We start from the raw sequence: 18,752 nt of genomic DNA on the forward strand, positions 1-18,752 counted from the left end.
GCTAGGAAGAGCCAGAGCTGTACCAGGCAGGCAGTGGCAGTGCTGGGAGTGGGGCCTATGGGGAGGCTGTGGTGAAATTTGGGATGGCTGCAGCCCCCTCCTCCCAGCACTGCCACCGCTTGCCTCAAGCTGAGCTCCCACTGAGAAGAGACAGCACAGCCCCAGCTTCAGCCCGCAGCTGCAGCCTGCCCATCTGGCCCACCCTGTACATGGTGGGGGCATGCCCCCGAACACCTGCATCCTCCCAGAATGAAAGCAGCAGCGAGAGCCACACCACCCCAGCCTGGCTGGGCAACTTCTACCCTCTCCCTCCCACACAGTGTGGGGGCATTGTTCTGGTCCCCATGCTCTTTCCTTCCCTGCTTCCTTTCCACCACAGTGGATTAACCAGCTGCACCCAGCTGTATTGGGAAACTTGATTGGTATTGGCTGATATGCCTCCTTAAAAAATGGCCATTAATATCAGCCCCCAAATCACTACTGGTGCACCCTGAACTTTATACAATTATCACTGCTTTGTAACATTTCCCGTAGCCAATGAAATAATTAAGAATTACACCCCTGAAACACACAGACGCATCCTTTCCTCCCCTTATTTCCCCTTTCCTGCCTTCTAGGCTGTTCGCAAGAGGAAGAAATGGGAAATGGAAAAGTTCACTTGCTACCCCACTTCAAAATACTGGGTCATGTGAACCAGTATTTCCTTCTTTTTTTTTTTTAAGAAAACATTTTCTACTTGAGACACATGGGGCTAGAGAACAGCCACCTTCTGTCTTTGGGAAAAATCTGGCCAGATCTGCATTGATTATGAACAGTTAAATTGCCATTTGTGCCTGCTACTTGAGACTTGTAGGGACCAGCCACTTAACTATCCATAGATTCTGGTATGAACTGACCATGCTCCCTGCCCCACAACCATCTTCAACTACCTTAGGCTAACTTAACTGCAGCTAGGCAGGGTAAAGTAGCCCCTCCATGCACTATTAGCTCAGAGGGAGAACTGAACTGAGATGCAGCCTTTGTGGGCACCCCCTACCCTTGTCGATAATACTATGCACTTCATAGCCCTTGTTATTGAGCAAGCCTTACATCTGGAAGCTAGCAAATATCACCACATTTTACATATAGAGTTTTGGGGAAGTTGGAAATAAAACCAGGAATGCACGTTTGTGCTGCATCTCTCAGAAGCATGAGAGGCAGCTTTGACTTCTGCCACGTTAGCTTTTTCTAGCCTGTGATCCTCACCAGGGTACAGCATGGGAAGTTAACATGATTTTAAAACTGGTGAGTAGAGTACATAAAATGTTTTAAACCCTTGATTTGATTTAGCTTATATTGTTTAAAGAAACACTCTAGGCAAGGTTTGAAGCAGAATTCAGAAACTGCTCTGCTACTGACTCCTTCCTCAGGGTAGCCCTGTGTGATGTTGGGACAGGTTATGTTGCAATATATTCCAGGCTGGGGGGACAAAAAACAAACTAAATGAACAAACAGATTACTTCAGTTCTGTATTTTTGACTATTTGAAGCTGATCTGTGTTCAAAGACGACTTTTTGGGAAAATGAGTTGATTTCAGCCATTTTTAATTATGAAGAGTATCTACATGTAAGGGGGCTGGGCTTCTTATGAAACATTTTTATTTTAATTAAACCATTTGAGGGAAAACTATAAAAATCATTAACTGAAAAATGGCAACATGCTCCACTTACACCACACATTCACAGACGCTCTAAATAATAGAAAAGATAGTCTCCTGCACCTGGGATTCCCACCCCTCCATAGTCAGCACATGTCAAGCAGCCAAATTGTGAACTTAATTATTTTCAGGTTTATGAAAGAAGACTCCTTCCCCTTCTGTCTCTTGGTCAATCCCAGCTGGATATACCTGTACTTTACCTTCATAAATAAATAACCTTCACTTTGCTTGAGACTGTTACAGAAGGGATGTTTATTAGTGAATTTACTTCACTTGTTCCCAAATCTCAGCTATGAAGGTGGCCCCCAGGGAGCTCAGCTCTGTTTTTTGGATAGAGTTTGCATGGGCTTCTGAAATCTAGCTTTTCCCCCACCTAATGAAATTGCATTAAAGTGCTCCTTCCAGAGAGCAAGAATCATTCATGTGAGAGTGCACTTCCCTAGTCTTCAAGGGGTTGTGAACTCTCAAATCTCTTACCTCTCAAACCACTAAATGTCTGTGATTGTATTGACTTTAGAAAGGGCGTGTGGGTAAAACTAGTGACAAATCCTCCTAGCAGACACAGCCTGTACTGTATAGTCTGTTTTGTTAGTACAAAACAACCACTGCTGGCACTTTTGCTCTTATCCCTGTGTACATTTGGGTGTGTAGGAAGCACCGCATTCATGAGTAGGGGGGTGTCATTTTTTTCACATCCTTGACCAATACAGCTATGACAGCTAGTGAAGCTTTAAGTGTAGATCAGGACTCTGAATGCTGGGAGGGGTCAACTGTCCAGGTCATTTGCCCCATGAATCTGATACAGACTTCAAGGGCTGTTGACAGGTAGATTAAGTCGGCTATCTGGTGTCTTGCAGGATTTGTCAAAAATTGATAGCTGCAAGTTTTATTTTCCGTGTAAAAGCAACTAGAAGACTTTAACGTGGCAGGCAACACTGAAGTTTGGGCTGAAATTTTTAGTTTTGGCTCTGAGAAATCTTTCTGGAAAGATGAGGGAGGGGGAAAATCAGAGTAAGACAGGCCTAGATTCCCTCTTAAATCCATAATATAGTAAATATTTCTTCTGAGTCTGCATTTTTCATTTGGAAAATATGCCATTCAGCTACCTTTCCCCAAAGTGTTCTGTTCCTTCTTGAGTTTCCTCTTTCTTTTTTCAGTTGAGTCAAATTAGTTGGCTAAATTTACTTGTGGTTTAACCAGCACCAAAACCGCCTTGCTATTTTACCCAGTTACATATTTGCCTTTATTCCAACTCAGTTCTCTCATTCCCCCTTATCCTTTTTTCTGAACTGTCCCTTTTGGCCTGGTCCCCAGTGTTAAACATACCATCTTCAGAAATGTGGTTAAGGGGCAGCTTGATATTTAAAAAGGAAGTGGGTGAAATCCCAAATGCAATCTGGCTCCACCCATGCCAGCTTTTATGACTTCACACTCACATTTTTCCTATACATTTTTTTTCCTCTAGGTTGGTGATGGGTCTTGCACAAGATAGAGAAACATTGAAACTTGAGTGAATGCAAAATACTATCAAATACACAAACTATACAAATTGGAAAACCAATACTCCGATTTGTTCCCTCATAACAAGTGTGGTATTTTAAGTAGCTGGTATCCCTTTTAAAAAAAACCACAAGCAAGACCTCTGCACCTCTACCAGTGTAATTGCTTTAACTGAATCCATCAAGTTCTTAGAAACCATTTTGGAACATAGCTACTTTTTACATGGTGAAAAGGGACTTTGTAAAAAGAGAAAGATGGCAATCTCAAGGCAAACAGGTTGGAATAGCTCCTCTTTCTGGTGTGTGGAACTGCCTGCTTCTGCCTCCTTAAATGTATGTAAATCCTTCCCTAAATCTCTTCCTTTTCTTAAAGAGAAATCATTTGTGAATCTGCCATTTGCTCTGCTTTTCTGTATGTTGTATTAGTGTGAACTACATTTTTAAACATCTTCAAACCTAGCATCTTGGCTCTTGGGGGTCTCCAAACAGTGTCTAGGTATACCTTCGTAGTGTTCTAGAATTCAGCCTCTAGAACAAGCATCAGTCGGGGAGGGGCGGTCAGGGGTGTTATTTAATACAGCCTGGCAAAACAATCACAAAATTACTACTAGCAAAGGGGGGGGGCACACTAAATATGTCACACCAACTTCTAGTTCTTTTGGTACTTAAGGATAGAATAATGCTGGTGGAAATTAGAAATGTTTCTCAATGGAGTTGTCTCCATTACTTCTGGGAATTAGTGAGTTGGTTTGTTTGTTTGTTTGGAGGGGGAGGACATTCCCCAGTCCTAGGTGTTTATTCTCCAGCCCTGCCTGGTAGAACCAGAGCTGCAAGGAAGATCAGAATTGTTCCTTCTAAGAGCAGAGGCACTCTTACTTTGCATGGTCTTCAGAAAGAATGCAGATAATCTTCTGATCCCTGACACTGGCAAATCAGAGGACAGATTTAGGTTAAATTTGCCTAGCTTACTCATCCCAGGTGAATAGTCTATAAATAAGCATCCTTGAAGTTTGTATCTAGAGAGGACAGCTTTTCATAAAAACTACAAGTGGAGTAAACATTTGGGGAAAAAGAGTGTAAAAAATGTACTAATTCTTGACATTAAATTGCAATGCTGACCCTAATGGGAACTCAGGAAATCAGCTGAAAAGAGGGCATTTTTATGAGAACACAGACAATTAAAAAAAAAAACCTCTCCTATTTAGGGTTCTCTTGTTTCTCACCAGAAGAGGTTTGTCAGAAGTGCTTCAGTAAGCTGCCAATGAAAGACATTGGCAAACAGCAGCTTGTTAGCTACTTGTGCATCTTGCAAGTCATCCTGCTTTTCAGCAGTTTTGCAACACCATTTCATTTTCATTTTGAAGATGTCCCTGCAACTAAAAGCAGGTCAACAGATTTAAACAAACAAACAACCAACCAACCCAAAAACTAGGTCAACAGATACTCCATGTGGGTGGTTCTTATGCATGTTTCCTTTTCTGCATAGATAATCCTGTTTATCTAGGTTTTTGTACTGTTCTCACAATTGCAGTATCTAGAAATTTTATTTTCCTTTGGTTTTGTTTGTTTTTGCATCCTTTGCCTGTTTTGTACTTCATCTGACTCTTGATCATCCCTATGCATTTTTACTCTAGATCCTCACTGGTTTTCTTGTTAAAAAAAAGAGAGAGAAAAAAAGTAAAAGGAATTAACAACACTATACATTCAGTATATCAACAACTTTCAAAATCATTAAAGGGTCAAATGTAGAAAATATGGTAATTACTTTCAGTCCAGGAAAGTCTGTTGACCAGCCTTTTCACTTTTTTTGTAAACTGTTTTAGATTTAACAGTTTATTTAAATTGATTTTTGTGGTATATATTTAAAGCCCCAAGCTAATTCTCAAGCAAGTAAAAAAACACCCAAATCAAACACTCAGCACCCACCCCAAAGAACTTGAATACCCAGGCTTTGACTCTGCAGTTTAAAACTTAGCCTCAAAAAGGATCATGAACAGATTAAATCCTCTTGTAGGCACTAGCATCCATCCCTAGTCAGCTGCCAGAGAGAAACAGGGAAGAGAAGAGAAAGGAGGAGTATAATAAAATTATTTACATTTAATCAGATGTTTTTGTATCTTGATGGGTTGTCAAGTGGCAAAAGCAGTGTGTGTCAGAAAGGAGGTGGAAACAAGGAGGTTGTGTTTTCTTTCTTCCTCTGCAAGTTATTTTTTTCCCCATTCTGAACTTATGAAAATCTTAAAATACTACATCTAACCAGAAATATGGTAGCTTGTTGGCAAAGGGAACAGAGAAAGAGAACCATACTAATCAGGAAGTACTTCTATCTGTTAGAATTCCAGAGCTAGTATCATTATGCCAGTTACTTTTTTCCCCTATATATAAATACATTTAAACATACACAAACAAGTCACCAATGAGAAGTTTCTCCTTTAAGATACCAAGATGTCTACGGGTAGTATTCTTCACCTGGTTTGGGTTGCTGTTAGTGCTTAATAAATTGAAAAGCAGCTTAACTTCACCTCCCAAGGTAAAATAGCATGCTAGCAATTAGAAGCATATATTGTCCTTTGCATAGATGGTATCTTTGATTTGAAAGACATCAGCTCCTATATAAGCCATTTTGATGCTCTCTTAAGCTGATCTTTGATTCTCTAATGCCGTTATTAATGATGAATTTGAAAGGTGGACCATTCAAATAGAAACAAGTGGATTTCGAGGAAGTTTAAGGTATGTTCCCTCTTCCCAATGAAACTAATATAATCACACTTTCAAGTGAGTAAGAGATGTTAGAAAAGTTCATTTTTTGGAAAAATTGAAACTGTAGGGAGTATTGTGGCTAAGGACATAATCCAGAGACTAGATAAAGGGGCTTTCCTGAATGGAATATAATCAATGCTCATTAACTACGGGAGTAGCCTGCACTAAGCTTTTTGCACATTGCTACGGCTGGGTAATTGTTTTCCAGAGTGCCTTTTGCCTCCAATGCTAGTCCTCAAATTGACATGGCCTAGTTTCTTCAAGGTTATTTTAGAAGCCTTCTAATTTATGGCTCCTGATCATTTTCACCCCAGTTAAATGCAGTGCAATCACATTACAAAGTAGATGCTAGGTATGAAGTGATTTATGAACTTATCAGATAACCAGAATTGGATACTAGGAGTATCCTGTATTGGAAAAAAATACTAGTTACTTTCTCCTACTTACAAATGAGACTCATCTCCCTGCTGTCCTTCTTGCTGCTAGCAAGCAGAGGTATAGGCTTGTGAGATGTTGCTGTCCTGTTTCCTCAGTCCAGGAAGGACTCAGTACTATGCCTAGAGGTTTAGAGTAAGAGTTTTATTTAGTTACATAACATTTAGGAATATCAAAACTGAATAGTACTTTAAGCCAAGTATTTATTAGGACTTACTAGAAGAGCTAAGTACTTTCCTTTGGCCCCTTTTATCAGCTGAGCCATGTGCTGCCTTCACATAAATTTCTACATCCCAGCTGGGTCAAATTGGAAAGGGCTGGTGCCATTAAAGAGGTGGTTCCCTTGTACAGCCTTGCTGGTTACCTGCTGTTTTTCATAGCTTTCCAGAACATTGTGCGGAGGGGGGACAAATTTTCTAGTCTCTGGGGTATAACTCTGTATAAGTTCATGTTTAGAAGATTGTCATAGTAAACTTGGGGGGATAGAAAACTACATTTTGTGTCCTAAAAGCAAAACTCCATGATGCAAAGGTTAGATACACTTTTACCACTTTCTTATGTCTCTTACTTAAATCTGGGTCTTTAACCTTGTTAGGTCCAACTGATTTGAGCACTGCAAGAATAGTCTTTCTAGAGCAGTGGCCAATAGGTAAATGCAGTACAGTGGACCAGTTTCTTCCAGAGAGGGGGATTATTTATCTACTGGGGTCAGAAGATTTTGAAGGGCTTTGTGTGTGAATTTTCCCTTATATACCAGTGGTTATCCAAAGCTATTGTCTACCTTTCTGAAGATAAGAGGTGAGCTCCATCAGGAATTAGACCAAGGGACCTATGTTGCAGATAGTGTAACAACACTCAAACAAATGGAGACACACTGTTCAATGAATAAATAAAGCAGATATCTCCCACACAGTTCACACTCCTTTTCACTTCAAGGGATAGTTGGGGGGTAGGGTTGGGATGTCACCCTCACTGTGCCCCATTGGAACTCACTTAAAATTCATCCAAGTTGTTGGAATCGACTATGAAAGAAGCAAGGGGAAAGTTATTTTGAAAGTTTAATTTTATGCTGCAAGGTAACCTTTTGTTTATGGAGATCCAAGTTCAAAGGATGCTTGCATAAGCGATGGCAAATAGAAAATATTTAGGAGGATTACTTAGGAGTGTACTTGGTAGTTTTAAACTAGTTGGCTACTAGGACTCCTAGCATATTGTACTGGGGACATTGTAGTAGCAGAAGAAGTATTTAAGGAAAAGGAAATCTTAGGTATAATTATAGTTATTTTGTATTTATAAACACTAATTAGTATAAGTGGATGTGACAAACAGACATTCCTATGAGAATTTTTTGATGTGGGAGTTTAATAGAACATCGTTTAGAGAGATTAGGACCCCAGAATATACTGGCACACCAGAACAGGGCAGAAGCTGGCAAACAGCTTGTTTAGTTTGTTTTGTTTAGTTTGACATTACCAGAATCCTTTCAGAGAGCTTGCAAGTTTCATGTTAGACTGATTAAATGTCAAATCTCTTTTTTGCAGTTTTGTTCTTATAAAACTCTTATTATCGTCTACAGTGATAGCAGCAGCAAGTTTTAGTTGGTTATTCTTGTGTGTATGTCTACTTTTACACTGTTAGTGTAGGAAATGAAAATTCATTGGTCCAGTTGTAAAATATGAAATGTTTTATGTCCTATTTAGAAACCAAGAAGGATATTAAGATTGCTAGCTGCAACAGTTGCAATAAGCAAGGAATTATTCAAAGAGAGTTTTATAGTGTTTTGAAAACTAATAAAAAATTCTCTAGATAAAAATTAGTCACGTAACAAGCAGGAAGGAAGCAGGCATTTCATTTAATTTACATGTCATGAAATACAACTTTATTGTTTATCCCTTAAACCTTTTTTCCCCCTTCTTTCTTCCCCTTCCCTTCTCTGCTTTACATTTTGTCTTTCTAATTTCTGCCTATTTACATTCTCACTGACATCCTCCCACACTTCTAGCTTCTCTCATTTCTTGGGGTCTCAGAACATCAGAAACTCCCTACGCTTGAAGAAGGGTGACTGCACCCAAACATTTTCCAGGAACTTCTTTCCAACTACCAAGTTGGTCTAATAAAAGATCTACGCAAAGAACCTGGCCTGACTTTATTGTTTAGGTATATGAGAATCCTGTTTTGAAAGTAGAAGGATTTGATACTACAGTCATTGAAGTTGAGGGCAAAGCTCTCTTGACTTTTGTGATGTTGGATTAGATCCTAGACACCTTAGATCATCCAGTCCTAGAGATGTGCACTCAATTGTAGGTCTGGAGTCAGTGGCTTATATTTGCACCTACTTGCCTTTGTTTCCAACATGACACTGTGGTGGCTGTGGTTTACAGGGGATAATCAAGATCCTTTCCACTTCTTCCCTTGCCACAATGAGGGAAGTTGAATAAAACTATTGCAATGCTTGGACAGCACCTATGCTGGGGGGAAAGGTCAGTCTATGCTGCTCCCATTGACTTAAAGCTGCATTGGTAAGGATGAGAAACAAGCCCTTTCTGTAGAAATTCACTGCACTTTACTGGTATAAACTCTGGTGGAAATTTAAATGTTTTCATGAATACCTTAATTCTCTTTGCAAAATAATGCGATGATTCTAAAATGAATTTGCTACTTTCATTTCTATAAACATTAAATTATATATATTTTTACAATTACTGTAGGCATATGGCTCTGGCTGTGATATTGTTATTCTGGCAGATGACTTTGAATGTGTGCAGATTATTCCTGGTGCTAAGCATGGAAACATCCAAGTCAGCTGTGTGGAGTGCTCCCAACAACAAGGCAGGGTAAGAATTTTAATAAATTAGAGTAAACTTTAAAAAAAACTGGAGTGTGTGGCTCTGAATCAATTAAACAGAAAATATTTGATGTGTCTGCTATTGCTGAAGCAGTAATTTCATTTTGAAGGCCTGTTCATACTTCTGGGTTACTTATAACCCTGAATAACCCTTCTTGGCTGATAATGAATAGTGATTTATTTTTTGGAAGTTTGGTAAAACTCAATTTTCCATTAACTGAAACATTGTTTTCTGATGATTTTTTTTTTCATTCCCAGATAATTTATGCCACCTTTTTTAAGTGTTTAGCATTGCATGTTCCTTCTTCCTAACAAGGAATGCGTCAGTTGCTAATTCTGAAAGAGGGACATATGCTTTCATTTGTGATTGAAAGTTTAGAAAAGGCTAAGATCCCCACGCACTAATACATATGTTAGAATGTACTAAGCAGCCTTACAGAAAATAAAAAATTGTCAGGTTATTAATTGCTATGAAATCTGAGATGAAGACCAAATACCCTTCTTCATGTCCGGCATCTTTTAGACATCTACTTTATATTTTCCGTACTGAAATATCAATTTGGTATTCAAATAAATGCATATGACAAAGAAGCAACTCTGTATTGGTGTTCTGTGGCAATTTACAAGCTATTGTTTTTCAGGCTAGCATATAAATGGTATCTTCCTCTATTCCTTCACCACATCTTGCATTCCTTCCTTGAGCTTGCAGTTTTTTTTTCTGTTGGATCACTTTTATGTGGTATATTGGACTGTTGGCATATTAGCATACTAAGTAAAAGATTTTAGCTTATGTGTACAATTTGTTGGTTTTGTTGTCTATACATTTTTTTGCTTACCATATAAGCATATGGTGATGATAATTTAAAAACAACTAAAAGTAGAATTTTGTTCATGTAAGTAATTTTCCTGTAGCAATTTTTGTTTGCATTGAATGTGGCTGTTAGCAGTATAAAAAATAAATTCAGTTTTCATTTGTTTTAATGATTAATGGAACTTTTTATTTAATTTTGTAATTGTACCTATTCCTCTTAAACCACATTGAATTATTAAAAATGTTTATGAATAAAAAAAATAAAAATAATTCAGTAAGAGCAGTTGTGTTTGGACAGATGGGAACAGGTTTCAACAAATTAGCACATCTCCTAGCATTTAAAAAATCTAATGTACAAAAAAGGAAGCACTAACTATGTAGGTTTCAGAAAACATGTGTTTTGAAGCATTAAGATGTCATCATTGGTTAGATTCCTGTAATAATGTAGCTTTAATAAAACAAAATTCTAATTCTGATCCTACTAAATTTGCTTCCAATATTGCCTCAATATTTCTAGCTAAGGAAAAACAGAGGAAACGAGGTAAGTGCTGAAAGACACTGAGAAGGGCTGAGAGAGCAGTTAGGAGCATATTTTCCAAAAATACTATAGTATGTTAATACAGTAACTTGTATAAGTCTACTAAACCTGTAACTGTGCAGACCCTACGTGACTTCTTGGGCTTCTTTGGGAGAAAAATAATTTGGGAACAGCCAAGGTTAATTGCTCACAGGGGAGTTTCAATTGCCTCCTGGCTTGCCTGAAGTTCTCCAGCCATGAGACTGGAAGACTGTCTATATAATCCAGTTCCTGGGCTATTTTTCTATTAGAAGAAATTTCTTCTGGTAGAAATGAATGCCAGTAAGCAACCATAACCAACCGTTGTTCAAGTAAGTTAAAAATTGATTGTATTATAGACAGTACTTGAAGAAGGACAATTATAGCTGGTGAGAATTCTAACTCTGACAAGGAGGAAGCATTCAGAATGCCTGCGTAGACATGTATGACCTTGGCCTTGATTGTCGCCTTAGATCTATGCAGAATTTGAGAGCACCTAGATCTGGGTTTTGGACTTCTGGCCTCTTCCTCTGGGTGTATTGTAGAAGCAAACCCTTCCTTCCCTACTTTCTCATAGGAAAATGACCTGAAACTTGTCCATTATTTCTGTGTAGGGAAGACAGGAGTCTTAAGTGGGAAGCATTTAAACAGCTTGTAACTTATCTTTTTAAATACAAGTGAAAAGAGCCCTGCTATGTTCGAAGGGAAAAAAGCCCTTTAGTAGAAATAGTTGTGCTGTGCAAAAAATGATGGAAAAAGCTGAAAAGTCCAGTAGTATGTTAAGTATTTTGCATTTCCATATTCCAGGTTTTCTTTCAGCTAGGATTAGAAATGTATTTCCTCCTGCTTTTTAGTAATTAATATTCAGTGATAGGAAATGAAACTTAGAATTGAACTGCAGACTCAGACACTAATCATTAATTTTTTAGTTTTCTGTGAAGCAGACAGCAAGAGCAAGAAAAAAAGGTATCAGCTTTCCCTTGTGCACTAACAGTAGCCATTCTAGAAACTCTTAACAGGTTGGCAGAGCATTAGTGCATATCCTGTTGTCTCTTTATCATTTGAATCTGAAAATGGGATTGTTCAAAATAAACTAATGTATTTTTCATGTAGGTAAAACAGACAAATGTTTGTATGAATTTTGCTTTTTCCTTAGCATCTGTCTTTAAAAATGTACTGGAAAGTCATTGGGTATTTAGGAATATTAAAGAGGCCTGTTGTACCTTTTTTGAATCTTTACATTCTGTTTGTTCAATTTTTCCAGATTGCAGCATCATATGGAAATGCTGTTTGTATTTTTGAGCCCCTTGGTATAAATTCTCACAAGAGAAATTGTGTAAGTATAGATGTACCAAAACAGCACCATTTAGTTCTCTAATGCTCAAAAAAAATAGTTTTTCTTTAATTTCAGTGGATATGTCTACACTGCAGTCTGGAGGTGTTATTGAAGCATATACACAAGATAGCTTTAAAGTACTTTGTTCAGGTACTGATAACTACCAATAACTGTGTGTCCTTGCCAGCAGCACAGATACTTACATAGAATCCCTGGCAGGTTTTGCCACATAGTCACAAACAGCCAACAGTTATACTATCAGTTCCCGCGTTCGTTGTTTAAAGTTGTTTTAGGTACATGAACTGCAGTCTTACCTCTTGATTGTGGTGTGTGTGTATATATATATATATATATATATATATATATATATATATATATATGCCCAGACTTGCATTTAGTCTTTATAGAGCACTTAAAGAAATTAATTATACTAGATTCAGTCATTCTTATGGGAGCCTAGAGTTTATTTGCAACAGAATTAATAATTTCAAGATCATGTTTATAGCTCATACCAAAATAAAAGCAGCTCTTTATTGCATTTTTCTGTTTTTTTTTAAGAACTAACCCTTTATTCTTAATTTTTTTATACTACAGCAACTAAAGTGTCAATGGCTTAAAACGGGGCAATTTTTTCTCAGTTCTATGACTTACAACTTAGCATGGGATCCTCAAGGTAACGTGAAACTGATGTTAAGTGTTTGTTCAAAACTTGTAACTGTGGAATGAACCTGTGTAGAAGTAATTTCTGCTGAAACAACTTGAATTTGACTATGTATATATGTTAATGTATTAGATCCATGATTCTCATATTGCATTTAGTGTGGTACAGGTTAATGAAAAGTTCAGTTTCATCATAATAATCCGTTGCACTTAATGTTTATGACATTGCTATGCCATGAGCTTTTGCATTGTGCATGTAGCATACAGTATCTTAATTAGGGAATGCTACTGAGATCGTTAGTGTATTAGCCTATTCACTTTGTATATTAAGAAAAATATGTTGGGCTTTAAAATTGTTGGTATTCTGTAGATAATGGATTATGAATATTTCACACCGTTTAATAGCTGGTTATTCTGTATGGTATGGTTTTTGGGGAAAAGGTTTTAAAAATGCACATCAAAACAGGGGAAGAAAATCATTCCTATTTGCCAGTTCCACTTCTCAAAGCAAGATATTATCACTTTTTTCTGAAGGGTAGTCTAAATGCTGAATCTTTGGAGTGGGTAAGGTAAAAGCTGATGATGAAAAATAATCAGGTAGAAAGTAACATTTTCCATAGTTAAAAAACATGTCCACTGTTTATAGTCTACAGCTATAATCTGCATGTATACTACCTGACTTTATGGTACATTAAATTTGGAAACTATAAATTAAAATTAAGGTGTTCAAAGGTAGTTGCTGCTTGAATTGTTGAATTACTGGGAGCTTACAAGAGTTACTTTTTCTACCAGTGGAATCACAGTTCCACTGGAAGAAATGCTCAGTATAGAAGCATTCAAACAATTTCTATGAGATGAAAAATGGTGGGTCTCCACTACCAGACTGAAAACAGTTAGAAATTCTACCGCTTCCAGTGAGATGGAAGTGGCCTCTAGTACAGTTTCTTTCACAGAAACAAATGCTTGTAAACTTACCTTACAGGTGCCACACTGCCCTCCAGCTGTCCCAGCCCCCTCCCATCCACAGAGACAGTCTGTGACTAAGCTGGACTCCACTGCTCTGGCCAAGCACAGAGCAAACCCCTCCTCTGACCAGCCTCAGGACCAGGAAAGTTCAGCCTCTCTCCACAGTTCTTGGACTATGCAGTTCTTAAACCCTTGACCCTGAGTCAGCAGGAGAAAGCAAACATCCAGCACCCCGCCATTCCCCAAGCCCCTACCCCTGCCCCAAGGACCCAGATCCCACAGACCTCGGACCCCATGCCATTCCCTGACTCACCGTCACCCCAGATCTGAACCCTGCAGACCCCAGTCCTGCTGTTCCCCAAACCCCCTGATTAACCCTCAACCCAGGCACTGACCCTGGCACTGCCTGAGCCCCTGACCCCTCCCCACAGGGACCCAGACCCCAGCCACACTATTGCACAGACCCAGACCTTACTTGAAAGGCTGCTTTCAGTCTTGTGGGAGTCGGTCTGACAGGTCTGGGTACAGTGGGGAATAGATCTATTTAGTTTGGGTCTAGGAGGAAGTGGGGTTCAGCTTCTCCGGGCCCGATCACAGAGGAACTGAAGTGCCTAGGCCCTGGCCCCCTGTACTCAGACCTGGCAGCACCTGACTCACCAGCACCCAACCCCAACCAGACTTTCCTGACCTTTGGTGGAACTGGATCTGTTGGCTGGTGTCAGAGGGGTAGGGATCCATTGTGGGCTGCTGAAATGAAAATTGACAGGCTTGAAAAAACATTTTATTTAACACTCTTTTAAGAACTTTGATTCCAAATGGTGCGCCAAGCAATAATGCGCATCCCTGGGTCTTCAGGAGACCACATCAGTAACCAAACGAGTCTTTCTTTTTGTATTGCTTACCTAGCTCCATATTCTAGTGTCTACTTGTTCTTCCTCTTGTTCATAGTGCACTCTGGAAAGACTAGGCCTTATCCAAGCAAAACTGACCATAAGTTTGAAAATGAAAACAACACAAAGGAAGTTTCTTACCCTCTCAACTACGTACACCATAGCCCTCTTGAGAGATCAGCCAGTATCACCAGAAATCAGCCTTCTGCTGACTCTGCCAGCTCTGGATGCTGAGACCTTGGGCCCTTCCCCAGCCCAGGATTAAAAATCCAAAGACCCTGATTCTATCATAGATAAATCCCCTGCACCCTCCCCGCCATCAGCATTATTCTAATTGCTCAGCTGTCACCACTGCATTCCAGAAAATTCTGGTTTCTGTGAGACACCTTGAATTCCTCTGGCTGCTGCGCCATTTCTCTCAGATGTCTTTTCTATAGAGAAGTTGATTCCCAAATGCAGGCAAACAGATTCCTGAGTGCCCAACCCAATGTTGTCTCCTGCCTGTGTCTTATCCTAGTGTTGCAGCTGAGAGCTTTAGCAGTTCCACCCACTCCCTTTGCTCAACTAAACCAGTCAAAACCATAAAAATAGCTACAGACAGCATAACATAAATGGATGCAACATAACATGTACATTTTGACAAGACCACACATCAGTACAGCAAAACACAGGAAAACATTCATGGCACCCCACAACCTCCCCGATCACTGTGGAGTTCATGATGGACACAAGGAAGTTAATCTTTCCGACTCAGTGGGGAATAGGGGAAATGTGCAGCTGCAGTGGCAGACAATAAACATGTCAGTGGTACATCAGCAGCCAAAAGTCACTGCTGCCTCGGACACCTGGCCACTTTGCCTCTGGACAAATTTCACTACAAAATGGAGAAAGGAAATTGCCAAGTGGACATCTGTAGGGCCCCTACTACATGCTATGTTTACACTGCGATTAACATGTTAATTGCGGCAAAAATAGCAAGGGTGCTATATGTGCATTTAATTTAAGGCGCCATAAAGTGGCAAACCAGCCATAAAAATGGCTGGTTTATATAGCTCCTTAAATTGAGCGTGTAGCAGGTTGGAGCTGGGGCCAACCATCAGCTGATTTCTGGCTTCAGCCAGGAACCACACTGGAGTCTCAGACTCATCACCGGAGTCTCAGACTCATCCTGGACTTGCAGCAACAAGTTAAAAGATCATTATCCCAGGCTCCCCCTGCACTGAGACACAGAAACAAATTATTTGGATTTGATCCCTGATCCCAAAATCATGTCTCGCATGCATGGCAGGAACTGTGATTTTGTGACCAGAGATCAGTTCCCATTGCCCTTTAAATGAATGTGTGCTGGGGGGCCAAAGAATACCTAAAAAAATTAGCAGATATTAGTCCCTTTGCTATTCCAACTTTCATCTGCTATTTTCTAAAGGCTTTAATTAAGTAATCTAATTTGTTTTAAAAATATCAAGAGATCTGTTTTTCTCCTACGCAGTTTGGCTTTCACTGCTGTATACAAGTTTTTGGAACAGAGTACAGGAATTAATCACTGCATAAAAAGAGTGCTTTCCCTGCCTGTAAAAGAGTCTTCTGTGAGAGTGTCTCCAATAATCTTTATACCTAGTTGTGGCTTTAGATGGTTGGTTTTTTGATATCCTGTTAATGTGTTCATTCCTGGGAAGTCACTCTCCTGGTGTAACTTACTTGTGTTGTAATTTTTTTTTCCTTTCCTGAGAGAGAACCATTTTCAAGCAAGGGGAAAGTTCCTTTTTCTGTTATAAGTTCTAAAGAAAAATGTTGATTTTCTAACATCCTTCTGGAAAAATCCAAGATCTCTTTTCATTTGAGATGAAAAGAACACTAACACCAAATATCTGTTGAATCCCCCTTTTTATTTTTATCATTTATACATCGAATCTTTTTAACACAGAGAGATTTATATCACAGTGTTTGATCGAGTTGCAATAGCCTTGAAATTCCATGTGCTTTCATCCATACTTCTGGTGGAATCATTGGAGTTTTTGGCAGAAAAGATTCACCATAACTTTCAAATATTTTTTAATGATGCACTGAATATGAAAGCCTTACCACAGACATTTTAAAAGATGTACATTTTAAATTAAATAGTCTCAAGAAGTGCTTTGCCTTACTGAAAAAGCAGAGAAATAAATCCTGATTCTGAAAGGACAAATGGTCATAAGCTCTATATACTGTGGAGCTTTATTTAATGGAAGAAACTGCTATTATTTGTTATAAAAATGTTTACCAAAGGCTTGCAAATAAAATTCCATATTAATTGGTAACTGTGACTTTTGGACATGTACACCAAGAGTTTCACGACCAACAAAGATTTGTATTTTCAATTCAGATAGCCTGTCTTCACACAATATTAATTCTTTTCATATTATTACAATCCCAATAGCAAAAAAACAATAACTTTCTTTAAAGTTTCACGTTCATAATATATTTTGATAAAATCAGCTGGGTCATCATGTCTGAATAGCCTACTGCAATCAAAATGAACTTTGTAAAATTGTATTCCCAGGCTTTACCAGCAGCCCTTACAAGTATACCAAACAGAATCTTCCACTATAAATGCAACCTGGAATTCCTTGTTCTTTTCTACAGCTTTGATATTACTTACTTGCAGGCAACAGGCTCCTGACAGCAACTGAGTATTTGCAGTTGTGGGCCCCTCCATCCAGTGACATCCTAGAGGAGGAGGAGGAGGAAGAAGATGATGTTCCTGACAGTCGGATCAAAGAAGATAAAGTTCTCCCTGTCCTAAATGACTGGAAATGTATTTGGCAGTGCAAGTAAGCTAGTTTCTCATATAAGATTTTTTGAATAAGATGAAAAAGACTGCATATTTTATATGTATACCTTTAAAAGTACTTTAAAATGACAACTTCATAAAAAGCATCCTTTGAGTGAAATCCATTACAGGTTTTAAAAAGCCTCCCATTCCCTCTGCTAATCTGCCATTACAGAATATACTAACAGATGTTTGCACGCATTCCAATGCTAACAATGTGTCTCGTGTGAATGAGGAAAGCTAGAGATGAAAGTACTGTATACCAACAGGCAAAGAGATGGCCAGAGGTGTAGTGGTGTTTTGTTTCTCACTGAAAAAGCTGTTGTAAAGCAGAGGGCATCTTCCTGAAACCCTTCTCCTCCCCCTACTTCTATTTTGTTCCTTATTACAGATGGATATATTAATAGCTAATTTGTATACATAAAGTACGAAGGAAGCAACCTGTAAGCACAAGTTTTGTTAGCTTGTGCAGCACTGATGAGGATTTTAGAGCATGCCCCCCCACTCCATAGACCCACCAATGGTACAGCAGCCTATTCTCCCTTATTCTTTGTACATACAGCGCTTAGCTAGCTCAATGAAGCCCCATGTTCAGCTGGTCTCTAGGTACTATTGTAATAAATAAGATAAAGAAGAAGAATGTTTTCCAAACGTAGTGGTAGAAAAAGAAAGGGGGAAAGGGCAAGATTTGAAAGCAAAAGAAAATCTAAAAATAGAACAAGGAAGACTAAAGAATGGAGACAAAAGAAGAGAAAAGAGAACATAATAAACCATGGCATTGTGTATTCCAGTATTGTGGTTTATTGTGAAGGGACTTTGATTAAAAGGGAGCTCTGTATAATTCTTATATAATGAAATTGATTTTGGATACCTAATTCTATAAAAATATCAAATATCAACGAGTTAAATTATTTAACATAATTAGGAAAAACAGCTACCATCAATGTTTCACTATGCTGAAGAAATACAGCATTATAGTCTGGTAATTTTTCCTATTCTATATTTTATTTGTTGTAATCAGACAAGTAGTGTTGCTGCATGGGCCCTAAGCTCTTCATAACTGAAAAGAGATGATGGTTTTTAAGAAAATGTTAACTGACAGAACTGTGTATTTGAATAAGGTTGAGACATTTTTCCTTTTTCAAACAAATAGTGACACCTTCATATTTTCTCTTTGTATTCCTCTCCACACCGTTGTTCTGGCGTTGCTTACCACAGCCTTGGATGAAAACTCCCTTGGTCCTAGTTGAGCACATTGTATCACTCAAATTTGCATGTTCTTGGCTTACATTACCTGTCAAATAGTTTCATAGTTGGTAGGGTCAGAAGGGACCTGAGCAGATCATCAAGTCCGACCCCCTGCCATGGGCAGGAAAGATTGCTGGGGTCAAACAACCCCAGCAAGGTGTCTATCTAGCTTCCTTTTAAAGACCCCCAGAGTAGGAGTGAGCACCACTTCCCTTGGAAGTTGGTTCCAGATCCTAGCCGC

At 38.8% G+C, this 18,752-nt stretch overlaps 1 protein-coding gene across 4 annotated transcripts in view; it reads left to right on the plus strand.

The window, feature by feature from the left end:
- The window catches only part of DMXL2 (Dmx like 2), a 103,596-nt gene that overhangs the window by 3,499 nt on the left and 81,345 nt on the right, over positions 1-18,752 (plus strand). For all 4 annotated transcript variants that reach the window (XM_090029867.1, XM_090029870.1, XM_090029869.1 and 1 more), the window contains exons 2-5: positions 9,099-9,224; positions 11,867-11,938; positions 12,533-12,611; positions 17,099-17,264. In XM_090029867.1, coding sequence (XP_089885993.1) covers positions 9,099-9,224; positions 11,867-11,938; positions 12,533-12,611; positions 17,099-17,264 — 443 coding nt within the window. The remainder of the gene's footprint in view (positions 1-9,098; positions 9,225-11,866; positions 11,939-12,532; positions 12,612-17,098; positions 17,265-18,752) is intronic.

Source organism: Crocodylus siamensis, chromosome 15, assembly GCF_052110815.1.
Source record: "Crocodylus siamensis isolate JL-2025a chromosome 15, ASM5211081v1, whole genome shotgun sequence".
NCBI classification, from domain to species: Eukaryota; Metazoa; Chordata; order Crocodylia; family Crocodylidae; genus Crocodylus; species Crocodylus siamensis.